The sequence below is a fragment of the Parasteatoda tepidariorum genome, chromosome 3 (assembly GCF_043381705.1).
Source record: "Parasteatoda tepidariorum isolate YZ-2023 chromosome 3, CAS_Ptep_4.0, whole genome shotgun sequence".
NCBI lineage: Eukaryota > Metazoa > Arthropoda > Arachnida > Araneae > Theridiidae > Parasteatoda > Parasteatoda tepidariorum.
In genome coordinates this window covers 882,266-903,967 of record NC_092206.1, presented here as the reverse complement: position 1 = coordinate 903,967, position 21,702 = coordinate 882,266, and the positions used below count along the sequence as shown (strand labels likewise).

Here is a 21,702-nt window from a genome sequence, read left to right as displayed (position 1 = left end):
TGAAGAAACATGTTATGCGACATTTTATTTCGAACATGAGTTTCAGAATGTATCGAAACAATTTGTAAATCATCTTTATCCAAAGTAAACCATGTAACCTAAATATTTGGCAGAATGAAGCCATTTTTTAAACTGCGAATCATACCAATGTGCAACATTTTATTTCAATATGTTATTCCTAAACATAACATATTTCAATGCTTTTAAAATGCCACTTAACATTCAACAATCCCTCAATTATGGAAAAAAGAAACATCGTAAATTATATAAAACCTTATGAGTTGCTACACAATCTACATTTTTTTCAAACACTTTTTTCTTTCTTTCTTTAAACTTTCTTGCCTGGAAGACTCGATCAATACTGTAAAAATGATTATCCCTAAGCTTTTGTATATAGTTATAATAAGTTATGTAAATTTGATTTTAACCGATTTATTCCAGACTTTAAGATCTTATCATTAAAACCGAAAATAACCCGGGCAATATCTTTATTTTTTTCTATTCGCGCATTGTACATGTCATTGAAATGAAATGCGTGCATTAAGAAGAGATAGTGATTATTGCCGAGTAGCGCAGTAATAATTATAATCCATTATGTTTCTCCAGGTCGGCGTGATAAAGAGGGCGCTGATGTCGCAGAAGATAGCATGTGGTGGAGCTCTCATCCACGAAAAATGGGTCATCACGGCAGCTCACTGTGTCTATAAGTCAGTATGATTGAGCTTTTATTTTCTCTTTATTATATTTATTCATTCAATAACTCCCCCAAGTCTTTTTATTAATGAACTGTGTGTTAGTAACAATTTAGTAAATGGGGACAGAAAAGTTTGTTTTTCCCCTCTGTGTGTAGGAAAAGAAAAAAAAAGATAAATGAATAAATTTGTTTTTTTTTTTTTAAGAGTGTTTTTCGAGGCTCTGTCATCTTTCATTTAAGCTGCGCTAATCTTTCTTAAAACAGTTTTTTTTCTTGTAGTTTTACATTAACCGTTTCCCAAACCAATTTTTTTGAAGAAAAAATTCAAAAAATCAACCTATTTCATTCATAAATACAAGGAACTAAAACAAAACCACAAGTTATAAGTGGACGTTTTAATTTTTTTTAATGTGTGTTAAGAAACATTTAATCTACCATCAGTTTATTATCCCGAGTTATCAAGGGGAAAAGGAAAAAAGTTAAATATTAGTTTTTTCTTATGCTCATAATCTAAAAAAATCATTTGCAATTCTTTCCATTTTTGTTACTCTTTTTTTCTACGTAAATTCATCCACCCATCGTGTATATACAATTGTACAAAACACGTCCCACTCATAGCTCAACTCCCAAAACAAATATTAGCAAACTTCCAATCACGGCAGATTATTATCATTTCTTGTTTTGCTTCAGGTCGAATAAAAAAATTGCTGAAACAAAACGTTTGGACGAATTATGACTGGTATTATTGACTCGGTATAATATATATTTTCAATCAATACACATACCCCAGTTAACTCGGAATAATCAGGGGAGCCGTTAATGAAAAAAAAATTATTAAATGTACTTTCACTTTCTACGTTCAAAAGGAACGAGTTTAAGAACAGAGAAGATATTTAAAAAAAAGAAGAAAAAAACATTTTAATAAACAATAAGAAACAGCAACAACTATTGCAGATTGTCGACGAGTGCGACGAGCACTTTGTACTAGCTTATAGCTCTGTATTTAGCGACAAATATTCCAAAAGAAAAAAACATTCTATTCATGTATCTAGCCTATTGCCACCTTTTTTTATATATATAAATGTTGCACTGTGATAAAATTAAACTCATGCGAACCTTACATTAGTCAATAACTAAATAAAGCAGTTAAAAAAAAAAATTGGAGGAAAATAAAATGATAAGATCTAAATTTTATCCTAATGGAACCGAAAACAAAACCTCTGGTAACAACTTTGTTAAATAGAAATTTTATACTGAAATGTCAGCGACTACTATTTTGTAATTGAATATGGAAGTAAAGTAATATATTCCAAATAAATTTTTATTTATACTAAATGAGATGAACTTTCGCTTGAAGGCAATGACGAGTTAACTCGACACAATTTGGAATAAAATATTTTGGATAACTCATCTTAACTATTTTCAATTTAATTGGGTATAATATGAAAAAAACACAACTACTTCGACTTCGAAAATTTTACTAGGAATAAAATTTACCTTTTAGTTTAATTAATAAACTGAGTTTTAAATACGTTTACTATAAATTCGTAAATTTAGATAAAATAACAAAATTATTATTTGAAGAGGAACTAGACTAATACAATTGCAACCTGGTGAGTAGTGACTTGTAACAACATACTTCGCTTAATTGATTTGTTGCTAGAAATCAGGTTCGCAGAAAATAATGTTTACTAGTTAAATTTAGTAGGAATAGCACTACCTGTGACGTAGGTTATAGTATACCCAATTGTAACAACAATCTGAGGATTGAGAAGAACTCTCTGCCATGCATCTTTCTCTCCAACCTGAAATTTTCACCAATTTATGAATAATATTTGTAAGAAATCATAACGCTATAATTTCTCTCTTGTATTGGTCTAGTTTTAAAACATATGCTGATGAAGGACCTTTTCCATTTTATCCAATGAAATTAGATGGGTGATCTTCATGAATTATCTATTATATATAATTCTCTTACGTGGCTCCCAAATTTTGGCTGTATTTCTTTACCGCCGGTGGCAACGTTTGCTTTGTTTTGAAAACACCAAAGCATTCTGCCTTTTAATGATGTGTTTCTGATCTAATATACATAATTCTCTTACGCGGCTCCCAAATTTTGGCTGAAGTACTTTGTACAACTAAATAAGATTCTTTTCACAACAGTTAAATATTTACTTTATTTTCTTCATTCATAGAGAAAACAGTCGGTAAAGAATTCTATTAGGTTAAAAAACACTTCGCTAAAAAAATAACGAATTCTAAAAGAAAAGAAAAATAAACAACTTGAAAAATAAAAATGCTCTTGCCAGCCATTGAATTTTTTGAAAGTTAACTTAGCAACATAAATCAAAATGACATAGAAGCGCAACTGGATCAAAATTAAGATACCTGAGAGCTTGATGTAACAAATCCTTCAATTCTAAAAGTGTTGTATCGCAAAATGCCCAAATTAACAATTGTGTTCTTAAAGAAATTCTATAAAAAGTTTTAAATAAACAACCTACTTCTACAACTGCTTCTTGAAGAACTTGGCTCATTGATTAAAAATATTGTTTTAATTTTACAGTACTAACTTTACTTCTACTTTCATTATTGCTATGACCCTCTTTCATTACATTTTACAACTTCATGCTAAATTTGAGGACTTTAAGTTGTTTTGTGGTTGAATACTGACATTTAGAAATGTGTACATAAAAAAAATAATATTTAGAGGTTAAGAGTTGCCTCAGAAAAATTTGAATTGTTGACATTGAACTTAACAATGGAAACAATCGTTTTTGTGAAAAATTGAATTGTATTGTTGACATCAAAACTAAAAATATTGTGTTTCAACTTAACAATACTACCTTAATTTATACTTTAGAATTGCCTCGGAGAAATTTGAATTGTTAGCAATGACTTAAACAAAAAGTTTTATTTTAACTGACAAATACTATATTATAATTTTAACTTTTTCTATGACTATACTCATTTTCTTACTCTTTTCTTTGTTTTTTATACATTTTATATTTTTGTGATAAAATAAAAAACTTATAGTTGTTCTGCTTCTGAACACTGATGAAAACACAAAATGATGGGCTTCATCAACAATCAAAAATATATACATTTATTTTACAAATTCCATATTATTAAGGTGGCGCCCTTCAGAGAATTAAAAATACAAAATTATCTTCATCAAAGCCGATGCTTTACATCCGGCGTTCAGTGGCAGACTACTATTTCATATTGTTTTACAACACATGGCTTTAGCCCTCTGGTGGGAAAGACTTTAAAACAAAACTTACAACAGTTACTTTTCTCAACAACTGAAATTTAGAATAGTGTGATTAAGAAAAATATGTGAACTGTTTGCAATTTCAAATTAATATTGAAATGTACAGGTTTAGAATTTTCTACAGTGAAAAGTTTTCGGAACTTCAGTATTCAAAAAAGTATACAAAAACTAGACGTTAAGAACGTATCCAATGAGCGAGCAAAGCGAACCCTGCAATCCGAAATGAACTGTGAAAGCAGTTCCGGGGGTTAGTGAGCGCAGGCGAGCTGGGGGCGAAGAAAAATATCCTCAATGCATCAGCAGTGTTGAAGAAAAATATCCTCAATGGTAGACGGAATCCCCTTGCCATCAGGCTAACTGTTTTTGTGGTAGGAAATGTGGGTTAATTCTATCAAAAATTCCTCCACGAAGGCAAATATCTCACAATACTTGATCCTTGAGTTCCTTTGTCTTCTGGATTTTAGTCAAAATGACAAGGCTACGGGGTTGAGCATTGGTAGTTGTAGACCCAAAATTGGGTCGGTTGTTCGTCGATGATTCTAAAATAAATCAATCTGGGTGGAATAGAAATCAACTATATTTGTAGAAAAAGATGTAACTTTGAGCTATATAAAATCATTAGAGAGTCAAATATTGTAAAAATTATAAAAGTAAACCGTGCGAACTATCTCATATCTTTAGAATGGATAATGATTCCAGATTTTAAAAAAAAATAATTACACATATTAAAAAACACATAAAAAAAATAAAAATGTCAACTTAGAACTTGTGTATTATGTTTTGTTTCTAGTTCCTTTGTATTTATTAATGAAATAGGTTGATTTTTTGCATTTTTTTTTTCCTTCAAAAAAAATTTGTTAGGGAAACGGTTAAAGTTGATTCATCTCAAACTTGGTCTCAAATCAAACTGAATAATGATTTTCAAATGTATTGATTGACATTCGAAACGTCTTTCTTGGTATAGCTTTTGGTGCTTCAGTTTGTTTATTTCTCCAATAGGATTGAAATCATTTTCTTTTCGGTTTCCTTTTCGTAATACGTTTTCATAAATTTGTCTACACTAGCCCCGTCCACTCCAGTGGATCTAGTGTAAACAAATTTTAAAAAAACTTTTTGTGAAAAAATTATCAATATTGCAATTTAGATAAAAACCAGAATGCGGCTAAATGTCAAGATTATTATTTTTAAAAAAATACTTCATGCGTTAAAAACAATATTAAATATCGTTTTGGTATAATTTGGTATAGTGTGGCTTTCGTATATTTGGCTTGGAGTCAGTAAAATCTGTCTGACCTGCTGAAGTTTAATTCAGTTGCTGACAGCAGAGAAAGTGAGTATTTGTGTTTTATATAATATATAGATAGTTGAAATAAAAGTGGCCTAGTAGGTAGGGCGCTGAACTCACGCTCGTGAGAACAGGAGTTCGAATTCAGAGACTCCTCGTGCAGTAAATGGTCAAATCTGTTGAATCACAAAGTCCTCCATGTTCCCATTTCAAATTATGTACCTCTAAGGATCATGTCAAAATTGCGATCTGCGGATGAATGAATGGATGTCTAAATGGGTCCGCCCTATAAACGGGTGTGGCAGAAGTCGAATTCTTGGCCATAGATGGCGCCACTGAAAAACGAGAACAATCGCACTCCCTTCATGACCTACAACAACGATTGATAACCGTGAATTATAAAATAATTCATTTTCTTTAAAATGCTGAGTAAACTTTTGCTGAATATAGTTTTTTTTCTTTTTCAGAACTCCCGCCACTACTTTGAGGGTGAGAGTGGGTGAGTACAACATTCGAGAAAATTCTGAAGTCTTTCCTCACGAAGAATACAGCGTGAAGAGAAAAGTGGTGAATGAAGATTACGAACCCGCTACCTATAGGCACGATATAGCACTATTAGAGCTCTCACACCCTGTAGTCTATAGGAAACATATAGTGCCCATCTGCTTGCCAGAAAAACTGGAAAACTTCACCGGCAGAATGGCGACTGTTACGGGATGGGGAAGAACAAGTTACGGTAAGTATGTACTGGAAGGGAATAAATCAATAAAGAATCTTTAAATAAAATACTTTTGATTCAGTGTCGGAACCTCAAAATTAAATGGTCCTTATAATGTTAGTCAGGAAAACGGTTGAGCGTTACTTTTATGTTAATTTTATCCTATTTCACACTGACTATTTCGAATCAAACACATTTATATTACACTCGTTTATCCAAAAATAATTCCAAGCACAATGTTGTTCTTTTATTTAAATTGTTCCCTTTTTTAATGATTCATTTTGTTATTACTTTTATTATTTACTTTGATAATAAACGTGAATTAAGTCATAAAAAATTTTCTAATGTGAGAAAAACTCCATTATTTGCTATAATTATACAATACAGCAATACTATTAGCTAGTACAGTGATTCTCAACCTTTTTTGGGGGGGGCGGCACACTTTTAACGATTTCGAAATTTGACGGCACACAATGAGAAAAATTATTTTAAAAGTTGTTTACTTACCTATAATACACTGTGTTAAATAGTTTGTGATAATAATTTTGAATGTGAAATAAAATAATATGTACTACAAAAGCGCGTTTATTAAGGGATTAATTATCTCTTTCGACTAGTTTTTATTAGTTAGTAACAGTTATATTTTTTTTTTTGCTAGCTATTAGTTGTTAGATTGTTTTCTAAAGTTATTAACTTATTTTTTTGTGAATTCTTGTTAACTAGTTTGTTTTGCTGATTATTAATTGTTAGCTTATTTTTTTGATAGTTATCCCTTGTTAATTTGTTTTTATAACTATTAATTGCATAGCTTACTTTAATGATTAGCTTNTTTTTGTTAGTTAGTAACAGTTATATTTTTTTTGCTAGCTATTAGTTGCTAGTTTGTTTTCTACAATTATTAACTTATTTTTTTGTGAATTCTTGTTAACTAGTTTGTTTTGCTGATTATTAATTGTTAGCTTATTTTTTTGATAGTTAACCCTTATTAATTTGTTTTTATAACTATTAATTGCATAGCTTACTTTAATGATTAGCTTTTATTTCCGTTTGAAAGTTAATATTTAGCTTGTTTCATTGTTAATTAATAATTTTACTAGTCATTAAATTTCCTATTTACTTCAACGTTTTTTTTTTTTTAATTTTCAAAGACAAGACGATTGCCGACAAAGATGTTCACGCGGTTAAAGCGCTGAATATATATATATATATACATACATACAGTGAAACCTCCTGTTATGGACACTCCTGCAAAACGGACACTCCCGTAACCGGACGCGAACAGTCATTTTGGCCCTGAAACGTTATTTTCCATCTCTTCAAACTGGACACTACTAAAGAATTTCACTACTAAAGAATCAATCTTTCTCTTGTCACTTTGCTATATCCTTGTTAGAAAAGGAGAGAAAATGATACTGCTCTCCTGAAATAATTCGGACAGCTGCACGTTTTGATCTTTTCATCTGGACCACACAGGTTATGAGACCCCAGGAGTTGAAATGACATGCTCTCAATGCTTCTTCCCCATGGAAAATTAATTTTCTTATCAGTTTGAAGACTGTATTTAACACAGCTGGAGTAAAAAAGAGAACTGAAATTTAATCTTTGATGCGTTCATATAAATGAAACACTTATTCAGACACTTGATAGCTGATCAGTTGTGAATAATCAACTCCATGTGACTGAACAGTGAATCATGAGAGGTTAACTTTCAAGAAGGTATTAATCATGTTCTTTATCAAATGATAGGTCGGTGTAAGGGGATGTAAACCTAATAATTGAAACCGACTGAGGACTGAAAGCTCCTATCATATGTCTGACTTGAGTATCTATGCTAATAGGAAAATTATATTAATTTATCAATAGCTACATGTAGAATTATGTATTTATACCTAACTTCTTTATACGAGGGTTGTATATTAAATAGTGGCAATTTTACCTTGAAACTCAAAGAAGGGCGGGCATGCGCTAATAGGATATGGGAGCGGTGAGATGGCGCTGTTGTCGATGTGTAGAGTGCAAAAAACAGTCGATCTGCTTAGAAGGGTAGTTGTTGTGTGGCGTTAAAGTGAGGAGTTTCGTTTCCATCGCTCTAAAGCATGTTGTGAAAAGGCTTAATGACGAAAAAAGACGAGATGCTTGAATCCATCGTGCTACTGTCCTATATGGTAAAGCATTTGCTCCAAAGGCTTCCACTAATCCTCGATAGCATTCTGTTGCATTTTTGCCACGGGCAACCTCGATTGTAAGCCACGACCGCTGATCACCTTTTGAAAACATGCTTTAGAGCGATGGAAACGAAACTCCTCACTTTAACGCCACACAACAACTACCCTTCTAAGCAGATCGACTGTTTTTTGCACTCTACACATCGACAACAGCGCCATCTCACCGCTCCCATATCCTATTAGCGCATGCCCGCCCTTCTTTGAGTTTCAAGGTAAAGTTGCCACTATTTAATTTACAACCCTCGTATATTCTTTTTTATCTTTCTTAAAGTTTAAATAAATATCCTTGTGGATAGTTATACTTATTGAAATTTCTTATTGTAAATTATTTAATTATATCTACATCTTTGAAAATATTCTAAAAACAGTTAACTGTGTTGAACTTCATTATTTGGGCACCCTTCCCGTAAGCGGACTTTTCTTTCTATACTTTTCTTTAATTTAAACTTTACTCGTAATAAAAAAGAACATTATAATTTTTATTGTATCATTTCTAATATTTAGCGGCACATTTTAAGAATTTTGCGGCACAGTGGTTGAGAATCGCTGAGCTAGTATATTATATCCTTTGAATTAAATCTCAAGGTCTATTCTTTTTATTCAGACGGCAGTGAGTGTATCCATAATTCGTAACTGTATATATTATTGAACCATAACTACAATAATAATAACGTGGTGACGTAGGGGAAGAGCGAGACGGTGAAGAAAATTTTGATTCATATAATTGTTTCTAAAACTAATTGAAGGAGAGGTTGTTTAAATACAGTTGTGTCGTGGTTACACTCCCTGGCCATATTATTAGACCCTATTATCACGTGATATACTCCATACACCATTTATTGTTTTGACGTGACTGTTTGCACTTGTTTACGTTCGTCTATCAACTGGTTTAAATTAGACGATAGATAATATAAAAATATAGAATACTTATTACATCAAGCATTATGTTATATAATAATTAGACCCAATGATGAGACGCTGCTTTAATAATGACATGTTCTGCACGAGTTTATAGGCAATACGAGTTTATATTTAGACATCCATGTCATGGGTTTTTATTCGGGATAGATTTTTCATAGACTTCCCATATGTGTATCTACTTTTAACGTATTGCGTGACACTGTTAACCCATTGATAGACGAATGTAAACAAGTGCAAACAGTCACGTAAAAACAATAAAGCGCTGTATAGAGTATCACCTGATAATAAAGATTTTACATAGAATCTCTTAGAGTGCGAGTCTAATAATCTGGCCGCAGACTGTAAGTTGTACTAGATAAGTTTGAAAGATGGTTGACGAGTATAATAAATTTATATGATTTATTTCTTTAATCAAAAAAAAAAAAAAAATTTGAAGGTCGTCGTACACCCCCCAACATTCTTCAGAAGGTGAGCGTTGAAGTGATTGGAACAGATATGTGTCAGGAATGGCTTCGTATTGCTGGAAGAAAAGAGACTGTCTATCCAACAATGGTCTGTGCTGGTTACAAAGAAGGAGGAAAGGATTCATGCCAAGTAAGTCTCTCTCTTTCTAATATTATTACAGTGCCAGTTCATGGATCATACGCACTATAAAGATTCTATATAAAATCATAATTACTCAGGTGATACAGCTTTATTGTTTTGACGCATAGGATTTGCAATTTTTTACGCTCCTGTATTGTTTAACATTGTAATGCAATACGTTAAAAATAAATTCACATAGGAAGTCTATAAGAAATCTCCTGAATTAAAAACCCATGACATGTATGTTTAACTATAAAAGTATTGCCCTCATGCAAAACACGTCATTATTTAAGAAAACTACAGTTGCGTCTCATAATTCGGTCTAATTATTATAGTATACTCACATGATGCTTGAAATATTAAGTATTCTATATTTTATGTAATATATTGTCTGATGGAACCCATTGATAGACTACCGTAAACAAGTACAAAACAGTCACATCAAAACACTAAAGCTGTATAGAGTATCACCTGATCATTAAGATTTTACATAGAATATTAGAGTGGGTCGAATGCCAGAAACTGTAAATTAAGTTATTATTTTTTTTTCTCCAGACAATTCCAAATGTCTGTCATTCAATTATACTTAACAGTATATTGTAAAATATTCATAAAGAGTCGTCGTATTTTTAACTTCCCTTTTGTTTCTTAGGGTGACTCTGGTGGTCCTCTGACCATTCGAGAAGATGGCCGAACGACACTGATAGGTCTAGTCTCGTGGGGTGTGGGTTGCGCTCGACCCAATCTACCCGGTGTCTACACGAAAATCACTGAATACTTGGACTGGATACGAATACATCTGCGATCATGATCTCCTCATAAAATGTACATTCATTTGTTTATAAGACCATTTGTAAATATTTTGTTCAATAGAGAGACCACTGCATAGAATACAGAATTGAAGAATGCATCACACAATACAGCGACTTTGTAGCAGAACGTTACAGAGTTCTTGCAGAAAGATTTTTCGATTAAAAAGCAAAAAATTTTACTTTTCTTTTCTACAGAAATTTACAGGTAATATTTAAATCTGTATTTTCGGCAGTTATTGATATTGATATTGATTTTCACGTGGTTTTTTTTTTTTAAATATCTCGAGATATTTCAAACACAATGGAAAATTCGAATCGTGCATTTGAGTATTTATTTTTTAAGGCAATAATTCTGTGGAATTTTTGGCAGGTGTTGCTATTGATTTCGCCTTAGTTTTTAAATCCGATATTTTTTATGCTATATTATTTATGCTATATTATTATTTATATTATTTTTCAACGTCATCTCAAAAAGGAAACACGCATTTGAAGAATCCGATTCGCGTCGATCTTTTTATGGGCATGATTTTTTATTCTGATGATTATTTACAAAATGCGAAGAAGGAAATAATTCGTGCGTCCCTCCCAAACAAATTGCAAGGATAGTAGACTAAAAAATTACGACATGTTCAATTAAAAAAAATAGTTTATAGTTTTTTTTTTGTTGCAAAAGCAGCGCTTTTTAAATGAGTAACATATATGTTTGTTATTATTAAAAGTATCTCGCAGAAAGTTTTTATCGCAGAAAAAATTCTACCACAGGTTACACAGAGATTGTTTTGCGGTTACAGTGAGAATGCATAATTTTCCGACCATTATGAAATTCAAAATCATTTTGATAATTGCAATTGTTAGATCACTTTTTCCTAAAATCTAACGAGTAATCTTATTTTTTGCAGTTCCAAAACAGTTCATATCGGGTTAGAGACTTGGCCATGGATGGTTGAGTGTAACCCATCCAACCCAGATGGCAAAATAGGGTTTATTTTCACTCAGCAAAAACCTTTTAATGTCAACCTGAAAAAGTTTATTGTGCTGTTTACGTGTAAAGCTTGAAACGAAATCTGTCACAATCTTCTAAATTCCACGCACATTACCCTAATCCAAAACACTGGAAAACAATCTTCGATATAAAAACCTTAAATCGAGACTGACTTAGGGTTTTCAAACGCGAAAAAAAAATATAGCTGCTAGTCTGAAGGAGAAAATTATCCTAAATCTAGGTATTTATAAGGTTTTCTCTTTGTTCAGCTAAAGTTTGATCCTCAGCTAAATAATGCAATTGTCTATCGCTAGTAGTGTGACGTCAGCTAAAACGTCATGACAACTACTTTTAAAAGAAAAGCTTTAACAAAATAATTTTTTAATCCTTTTAGATATTCATTGCTTCATTGAAAAAAAAGGGGGTTTTTTAGTACAAACATTTTCGTGACACTGGAATATGCTTTCTGGGAATATGTCTGTAAACTCTACTTCACATCCGTCATAATTTCAAAAAAGATATTCTTCAAATCATAGTCTCTAAAAATGGTTTCAGAAATCTTATTGGACATAATTTTGTGACATCATACATGTTGTAAATGTGTTTATTGTAATTATTTTTCATTGCATAAAGTTTTAATAAGTTATTGTTCCGAGTCTTTTTTTATATCTAATAATAAGACACGAGAAACGAAAGGAATTATAATAAAATTATCCAAAGCCTGACGAAATCCCGGGCACCCCATCAGAAAGGGGGAAATCGAATTGAAACTTTTTTTTAAACAAAATATCATCACAGTGTCAGTTTTATGTTACCTTCTTCATTAGTCTATCGCATGAACACAAAATTACTATATTTCATAAATCCATGGTTTCTTAGTGCGGAATTCGGCTAAATTTTTGCAATGACGAGGGACGAATTTGGCCAATCAGAAGCCTGTATTTTTACATATTCCAAAGTGTTTACAAAAAATGCAGGCTTCTGATTGGCTTGAGTGAGCCATCGTCATTGCAAAAATTTAGCTGAATGTCGCCCCAATGCCTGCAAGAATATGAATTTTTCACAGCTAGATGACTAAACTGCATTCGGGCTGATGGACATAACTTTTGAGACATTTTAAATTTATCATGCAATGGCCCTTATTTCGCCAACTCAAAGTAAGTTTGTCCCAGTATAGTAGCTTTCTATTTAAATTAGATTTATTATTTTCTTACAATAATATCACCAGAAAATTTGGCTATTGAAGTTACATTATAATTAGACATAATTTTGTTGTTAATTTATTGTTCTGATGAATTCAATTTAAAACTGAATTTCAGCTCAGGTTTATCTAAATAGAACTCTTTTTACTTTAGCTATTTTGTTTTTAATATCTTAAGGAATTTTGATGCTCATCTTAATTTAAATATCGGTTGCTCCAGTGCAGTTTTGTGACGTTTATATTTTAGTTTTAAACATAGGACAGAATTCGTAGTACTTTTTGATTTCATTAGATTGACGTTACTATTAGGTGCAGTACAGCCGCTTCCAACGTTTATCACATTCAATGTAATATCCAGTCAAACAACCTGAAACTTTTTAGTCAAATTAAAAATATTTCTAAAAGTGGAACCATTTTCTTTTCAAATTACATATTAATGGAATATTCTATTTTATATCAATGTGATCGTGTAAAGCTAATATTTGTGAAAAAAATTTCAATGCTCCAATCCCAAATAAAAACATCCCCAAAATCCAATAATATTTAATCATTAAAAAAATTGAAGTGGAAACTATTTTTATCGCTGACTTATGATCCAACTTAGTGATTTTATTTGTTAAATCGACACCAATTCATTTCATTGATAGATTGATTTCAGCCACAGGTTCGTTTCGTTGTGTTTTATTGACAAAATCATTTCGTAGACATCGTCATTTCATCGATAGGGTCATTTTGGAACTATTTTTAGGATTTATTTGCTTGTCGATTTCGTTTGTTTTGCTTTGGTTTATTTATACGCAAAATAGTTTTACTATTAAGTATAGAAATACTATTTTATAATTTTTATACTAAAGCAATATTTTTATGCTATCTTGCATTAGCCATGAAAGAAATATTTGGAAAAAAAATAAATAAGTAATGAATTTTTTATTTGCAGGATTTAAAATTGACACATATTCTTACTTAACAGAAAATCAAATCTAGAATTTAAACTTAAAAATAATTAACCATTACTCTACGAAAAAGACAAGAGATATTTTGCGAATGAAATTTCGACCCCTTTCCAACTAAGTGCTTGAATTTTATCTGGTCCCCTGTACAGGATGACCATACAATTTTCAAACACTTTATAACCACTACAATCAGGATGACAATTTTCCGGCCGCAGCAAACCAAAAGACACAAAACTGAAATGCAGGAAATATAAAAAAAAACCTAATAATAACTTTTAAAAAGAAGTTTCTGTAGGGGTTAATCGGTGAAATGATTTCAATATTTAGTTTCTTCACTTACTCTATCAAGAACCCATTACTTTTGCGATGCTAATCTATAATAATGCACTTACAAATGAATCTTTGAAACGTGTAAAATACAACTAGAACACCAAGTGTAAAAAAAAAAAAAAAAAAGGTTTCGTATTGCCACGTGGGGTGAAGCAAAAAAGAGTAGGGGGGGGGAATCTTTTTACGGGCAACTACAATGCTTCAGACTAGGTTTTTATAAGATTCCACTAAATGACGAAGAAGAACACAAACAAATCCTAAAAATAGTTTCAGAATGGCGCATGACTTTGACTACGAAATGACCTTTTGTCAACAAAAGGACGACGAAATGAGTTTGTTGACAAAACGACTCTGTCGATAAAATGAATGAACCCGTCGATGAAATGAACCTGTCGACGAAACGACCCTGTTGGCAAAAATTGCCCTGCCTCCTAAATCAACCAGTCGACGAAAATCTTATCTTTAGCCCTTTTTCAGTTGCCTTCCAGATAAATCGGTCTACAATGAATCCTGAATATAATGACTCTGAAGAATAATTTTGTAGTTTAGAATATAGTTTTAAAAGCTTTTCGGCAATTGACTCCACAATCTATCTACATTCCTGGATTGGGATGCGACATTTGCAAGTGTTTATTTGAAATATAGGGAATACAAATGGTTCGCTTTCCAATGAGGTGACTCGAATCCCGCACCCGACCACAGTGCTGACGTAAAATATCCTTAGTGGTAGACGGATCATAGATTAGGGTCCCCTTGCCGTCAGGATAACTGTTGGCTGTTAGAGATAATTAGATTTTGACAGCTATTACGTTACTGTTTTCAGATGTTTACATCCGTGAGTGTAGCATCGTCGTTAAGTGAAAGCATCGAATAAGTGGGCGTTTTCGCCAAGTGAAGTTTAAATAGTGTTNTGTTCAACGACGATTATAAAATAAAATAAAATGTTTAGGAGTAAATTTGGATAACATTGTTTAGAGATTAAGTGCGTGTGGTACTTATTTGAAAAACAATTATTATGAACTCTGATGCAATTTTTTTTTCTCAAAAAGTGTTCATAAAGGGTGAAAACAACACATTTAAAATTTTAAAAGAATGGATCAAAAAGATATTTAAACTTATTTAAAAAAATTAATTAAAATGCTACTCGTTTTGGTTATTTCCTCTTGAAACTTTTACTGCTGATAGTTATACATTAGGGATTTGAAATTCTAGAAAAAAATTCTGAGTTTAATTATTAGAAAATTTAATCATCTAATAGAAAAATAATTAAATTACTTAATAATTTAAATTATTATTACTTAATAATTTAAATTTATTAAGTAATTAGAAGATTTAAATACTTAATAAATTTAAATTACTTAAAAAATTTAAGTTTTACATATTTTTTAAAATAAAACGACAACCTACTATTAGATTTATACCATCTTTAAATTATCATATTACAATTAATGATCCACGTGAAGCTTTTGGAAGAAAAGAAAAAAAATTTGTGCTTCATATGAAATTAAACTTTCAGAATTTTAGCTTATGGAAACTAAGCTTAAAGTTTTCATTAAAGTATAGGGATTACTCGTAAAAATTGTTATTTTATAATTAATATTCCTCGCAGAGCTATAAAATTTAGCTACTATATAGAAAATAGTATAAAAATTAATTTAACTGGAAAAAAAATTTTCTCTCGATATTTTGGTCGGTTTTTTCAGTTATGCCCCCAATAAGTTAATAAACGTTTTTATAGATTTGCATTGAAATTTTTTTTTAAAAAATAAACATTGTTTTAAAAAAGTTGGATTCTTCATATAAATTTAGTCAACTGCAATGAATAATTAAATCTTACGAAAATTAAAATTATTTCTGAGATATTAAACCAAAACTTTCTTTTACAGCTTTAGACAGGATAATAATCTTATGAAGTATTCTAGATTAAAAATAAATAAATAAAACACTATCACTAGAATTAAAAAAATATAATAATAAAACATTCATAAATAAGACACAATTTTTTCTCCCTAAATACTCTCAATTGGTTCGACTAAATTATTCATGCTCCTTTACTAAGATTTTTTTTGTATTTTAAATTTTATTTTTGATTTGAGCTTTTGTAAATGATCAACACTAGTGAAACTCTTTAAAAACTTCAACCACATAACAGGGCTTCATGCTGGAATTCTCAGCTTTGGCTCCTTGCATATTTTCGCAACATCTTGTTTTTGCCATTAGATCTGCAGAAAAAATAGCATAAATATTATTCACATTATAGAAAGAGCAAAAAGATTTACTAATCATATTGTATGCTTCTGACAGTGCGTTTTACTTAATTTCAAATCACTCAATAAATGTTTATAAAGCTAGGTTACTCAGGGAAAAAAGGTATATGGACTAAAGACAATAGTCTCTTAAGTGTCTGCCGTTACTATGACGACTCCTCTTTTCATTTAGTTAACGAAATAATATCGTCAAGAGTCATGATTCTTGATAGGTCATCCTTTGAAACTTTTTGGCTGTTTTTTAATATTTTCTGTTCCTTCGACGACCGTTCGTTTACTTAATTTATTCAGATCATATTTTCTAAGCATTCATGACGTAACAAGTAAATAATTGAATGAATGAAGCTAGAATAGAAAGAATAATGATCATGTTAATCGATAACTGATTACTGAAACTTAATAATTTTTCTCATATATACTATCTGTTTCTATTTAAAGTAGTTTTCAAAATTAAATATAGATGGCAGCACAAAGTGACGTGATTAGTAAATGATAAATTTTTTTTCTTCTCTATTCTGTGAAGTTTAATTCTTTATGTGTTTTGTCTCAATGAAGTTGTGTTATTAAAACAGGCATTGTAATTTCAAAGTGATTATTTCCCCGAGAAGAGATAAGGCTATTATTAATTGCATTAAATAACTGATTGCACTGTTTAGAATCGAAGCATAGACTATGGCTTAATGAAGTCATACTCCATAATCTGGTCAATGCTGCTATTATTGGGCACATTAGATATTTTAGAAATAGACAATCGAAGTTTAGAGACATTTTTTTTCCGAAGCAGAACGCAGCAAATCATAAATTTCTATTCCCTGAATTATTATTATTTTCAAATCGTTTGGGATTTTATTTCTGATGCCTCTGCGAAATCGCGACCGTAGAATTGTATCAATCATTTGATGGGTGTATATTTTTTGTGGCTACGATTCCATCAAAAAAATAAACTAGTTTTTTCGGTTCCCCCGAATTCGTCTGAAAACTTGTCCTGATAGCAGTTTTGACCGAGCAATTTGTTTTGCCAAATGACGATTAAAACGTCACTATGGATTGCAGTTTCAATATAAATGAAAACAACAACAATCACGATCTTTTGATCAGCTGTACTTCCGGTTAGAGAGTATACAACTGCTTACTACATCTAATTCCGCGAGGTGATATTTTTAAACGGATAATTTTGTCCTTAATAAAAGAAAAAAAATATATAATTTCTGAGCTCAAATCTGCTGTACTTCATAAGTTATTAACGCTTCCCTGATTATCCCGAGTTAACTCGGGTATGTGCATATTGCAAATATTTATTATTCCGAGAATACTCGGGCATCAGGATTTGTCAATCCGTTTTGTTTTATCACGTTCTTATTCGGCCGAAAGCAAAACAAAAAATAATAATAATCTGCTGTGATTGGAAATTTGTCAATATTTATTTGAGAGTGTTGGACTGCAGACGTGTTTCGTACAATTGTATATAGGGGAGGCCGGGATAGCCTGGTCGGTAGGGCGCTGGGCCCAAATCCAAGAGGTCGTGAGTTCAATCCTCGCCGGCCGAAGACTCCCCGTGTAGTAAATGGTGACTGATGCACGTTAAATCTGTCGAGTCTCAAAGTCCTCCATGTTCCCACAACAAATCAATACCTCTGGGGGTACTGATCCAGGAGTTTCCTTGTCTTCTGGATTGGTTCAAAATTACAAGGCTACGGAGTTGAACGTAAGTAGTCGTAAACCCATGAAATTGGGTCGGCTGTTCAACGACGGTTATAAAATTGTATATAGGATGGTGGATGAATTTACATAGAGTAAAAAAAATGGCTTTCGAGAGCGAAAGTAATGCAGATGATGAAGGTGTGAACCTATACAGAGACTGATATTTAACTTTTTTCATTTGCCCGAGATCATGTGGGATAGTAAACTGATGAAAAATTATTTTCTACACATAAAAAAAATTAAAGTTTCAACGTAGAACTTTTGTATTTCGTTTTAGTTCCTCGTATTTATGAATGACATAAAAAAGTGAGTTGATTTTTCTTTAAAAAAAAAAAGAAAATTGGTAAGAGAAGCGATTTGTACTTAATTCGAGACATATGAATGAGTTAACTAACCTTTTCCATCCTGGTCAAATTGCTTCATCCAACATTTTCTTTCTTTCTTCATTGCTTTGTCCCGCACTCTCTCCCACTGGTTTGTTCTGTCACCCTGCTTGATCACATCAGAATATCTCATAGCCGACAATCTCTTAGCTATATCTGGTCTGAATTGCATAACGGCGTGAGTAGCCCATGGATAATTAATTCCAACATAATCACTTAAGAATGGACAGTGACCAGTATATCTGGAAAGAATAAGAACCTAACTTACTGACCATGTCTCATTTGTTAAACTTGTGGGCAACCTTCCTCTAATTAAACGTACCTCAACATAGAATCGAGTGTATTTTTGTACGGGTAGACAAACTATAGTACTCCCCCACCAGAATTTTATCTGTGATAGAATTAGATGAACGGATACCACTAGTGGATTCATTGCTGTTTTGTGAGAAGCCGGGAGAGTTGTACTAAGATCACCGGCCATTTTAAATGCTGATCGTGAGCGCTGTATTAAGCTCACGATCGTGGTCGCTCCTGTGTTGCCATGAGCAGTCGAGTGTATGCAGTTCGTCGTTGTATGTGATCGAGACTGAGTAGTCACAGAGCGAGGAGGTGGATAATGTCGCAGTCACAAGTAGCAAGTCAAATGTTCATCGTGGACAATCCATCGAAGTGGGAGTTTCTGTCAAGGTAGGCGTGATCACATCACGTTCGAAGGTCACCCATGTGGAGAGAGTTGCAATCGACCCTGTCAACCTTCATCTATGAAGGTTAGACCCCATAATCGAGTGAACATGTCTTATATACCAGGGAATTGGAATCGTATTTTTGTAGTGGTAGACAAACTCTAACACGTTAAGAAAAATTTGTTTTAATGAAATTTATCATCTTGTGTTTATGCATTTTTTTTATCATCAATTTCATATCAGTTCTCGCAATAGTAAAACAAAGAAGAAAAAAAAAATAGAATCGGAGGTCATATTACAATGACGAGACATGCAGCGCTTGCTTCCCAATAAGGTGATTCTCCCGACTGGCCAGTGGACACCTGAAAAATCTCGCATTTTCTGCTAATCAAAAGATCTTTCCTCTTTGCCCTAAATGCCAACAAAACCACCTGAGCTGTTTAGGGCTGGACTGGAACGAATCTCATTCCTCTTAGCTTCGGACTTCCTAAGTGTCAACAGATTTATTGATCTGGTCTGATTCCGTCAGACCAGATGGGAATTAGTAACAACAGGATCGTATTCCGACGATGGATAATAAAAATTTGCTTCTAGCTCGCTCCGAATACAGTGCTGACGTAAAATAATATTCTTCGAGGTAAACGGATCAGGGGTTAAAATGTGAGTTATATCAAAATGTCTTCCACGAAGGCTCTATGCTTGATCAAAGGGTTTCCTTGTCTTCTGGGTCGGGTTCAAAATGGCAAGGTTACAGAATTTATAATAGTAAGCCCAACAAATGAATCTGCTTTTTAACGCTAGAAATGAAACAAATTGAAAAGTAACAAGAAGTAAATTAAGCTTCAATTATTTAAAAGAAAATCCGGTGCATTTGAAGTATAGGACTTGTCAATCTGATCTTGAGAAATATGCCTCTAAATCTTTTATACTTTAGTACTAGTTATATCCACACCTCAAAGCATCGCCTCTTTTGAATCTCTGCACCATATCTGGTCGAAATATAGTCATAACTAATAGTCATAGCTAATAGTGGAAGAATTTCGTGGTTTTCTTCTCTACATAACGCTAATGCGTAATGATTATATCAACAACAAAAAAGTTAACGAAATGTCGTTTATCACAATGCTTAATTCAGGTGTTCCCTTGTCTTCCGGGCTAGGTTCGAAATAACATATCTACAGAGCAACATTACATATCTACAGTCGCAAACCCAAAGATGGATCCGGATATTTAATGCCATTAAAAAAATAGTTGCTATTGTCTTACTTAGGCTCAACAATATATGTATTAACTAATCAATTCGTATAAATTTAAAAATTTTATAGTTCACTAAGGCTCGAAATCTTGATTGATGTAGCAACAGAGTTTCAAATCTTGTTCAACACTAAAATAGTCTCTAATTTAATTTGGAAGATCTCTCATTACTGTTTTGAATCTCCTCACAATGAACGTATGTTCAAGCTTTTCTTGACATTTTCATTGCTGTTTGTCACAAAATTTAGGCACTCTAGCTAGTCAAAAAGTGATTGCAGGATTTGACCCACACCGATATTGCAACGTTGTTAAAAGTTCATTTATTTCATCCCAACTTGAAATATAAAAACTTTTGCACTTATTATATATAATTGTTACTGTTTTCTTTTAATTAATTTTTGAGTGAAAAAAGTTTTGTACGATAAACATGGATTACATGAGAGTTCTAGGAAATTTTCGGTTACACTATATTTCAGGGTGCCCCTTGATTCTCGCGAAGCTGAGCGATGTAAATTTATTTATGGAAACGTCTAAAGTTTTTTTTTTGAAACCCAATCGTGATTCTGATTTGTTTAGATTTTAGCGTTATTTTTGAATGTTCAACGGCTTATGTAATTTCAGAGGTGAATCAGTTCTACGTTGGATGACGTTTTTGTTTTCTGTGCTTACTGCATTAATTTTTATTTCGATTCAAAATGCATTTTATTGGGTTTATNTTTTTTTTTTTTGGAAACCCAATTGTGATTCTGATTTGTTTAGGTTTTTGTGTTATTTTTGAATGTTCAGCGGTTTATGTAATTTCAGAGGTAAATCAGTTCTACGTTGGATGACGTCTTTTTTTTTTTCTGTGCTTACTGCATTAATTTTTATTTCGATTCAAAATGCATTTTATTGGGTTTATTAATTTTGCTTATATTGTGTTCATTGCAATTTTGAAAAAATTGGAAAGTTTTTACTCATGTTTTATAGAAAATTTCCAATGTTTTATTGAAATTTCATAAATAAATCATATCAAAACATATTTAATAAATAAACATGTTTTGGCCTTCATTCCTGTCCGAACAGAAATGGTGCCAAACAAAAAATCGCCAATAGGACACCCTCAAATATATTTCTATCAGTAATTTCTGTAACAAAACATCAACTATATAAGTTGTACTTACCCAGGTATAAAATGTGGTTCAGGAACAGGTCTGTCATAGCGGGCATTTTTTTGTAAGTGAGTCATCTTATTTGATTAATATAAATTCTGAATAAAACTAATTAATTTTAAAGCTATCTGAATGCCTGAAAAATTTTATTTAAATTTATCTAAAATTTCATTTAAATTTATTTATCTGGAATTTTTTTTTTCTCCTCACGAGAAAGATGGTCAAAAACTGAAACTCAAAAACAGTATTTATGCCAACCCATTAAGTATAATTGGGTATACTA

The 21,702-nt window shown here is 31.9% G+C and overlaps 2 protein-coding genes across 2 annotated transcripts in view; one reads left to right on the top strand and one right to left on the bottom strand.

The window, feature by feature from the left end:
* The window catches only part of LOC107442442 (trypsin-1), a 35,736-nt gene extending 23,594 nt beyond the window's left edge, over positions 1-12,142 (top strand). Inside the window, exons 5-8 of the mRNA XM_043051035.2 lie at positions 607-707; positions 5,721-5,989; positions 9,554-9,711; positions 10,355-12,142. Coding sequence (XP_042906969.1) covers positions 607-707; positions 5,721-5,989; positions 9,554-9,711; positions 10,355-10,513 — 687 coding nt within the window. The 3' untranslated portion in view covers positions 10,514-12,142. The remainder of the gene's footprint in view (positions 1-606; positions 708-5,720; positions 5,990-9,553; positions 9,712-10,354) is intronic.
* A 3,790-nt stretch (positions 12,143-15,932) lies between these two features.
* Positions 15,933-21,702, bottom strand: LOC107442435 (uncharacterized). Its single transcript, XM_016056003.3, has 3 exons — positions 21,432-21,702; positions 18,344-18,573; positions 15,933-16,202 (listed from the first exon to the last, which is right to left on the bottom strand). The coding sequence occupies exons 1-3, from the start codon at positions 21,494-21,496 to the stop codon at positions 16,096-16,098; spliced, it is 402 nt and encodes a 133-aa protein (XP_015911489.1). The 5' UTR covers positions 21,497-21,702; the 3' UTR covers positions 15,933-16,095.

Excerpts from the sequence above, each read along its gene's own strand:
- LOC107442435 (XM_016056003.3), bottom strand. The coding sequence starts at position 21,496 with ATGACTCACTTACAAAAAAATGCCCGCTATGACAGACCTGTTCCTGAA. Across the intron at positions 18,574-21,431 it reads GAACCACATTTTATACCTGG|ATATACTGGTCACTGTCCAT; the intron begins GTAAGTACAACT and ends TATTCTTTCCAG. Across the intron at positions 16,203-18,343 it reads ATTTGACCAGGATGGAAAAG|ATCTAATGGCAAAAACAAGA; the intron begins GTTAGTTAACTC and ends TTTTTTCTGCAG.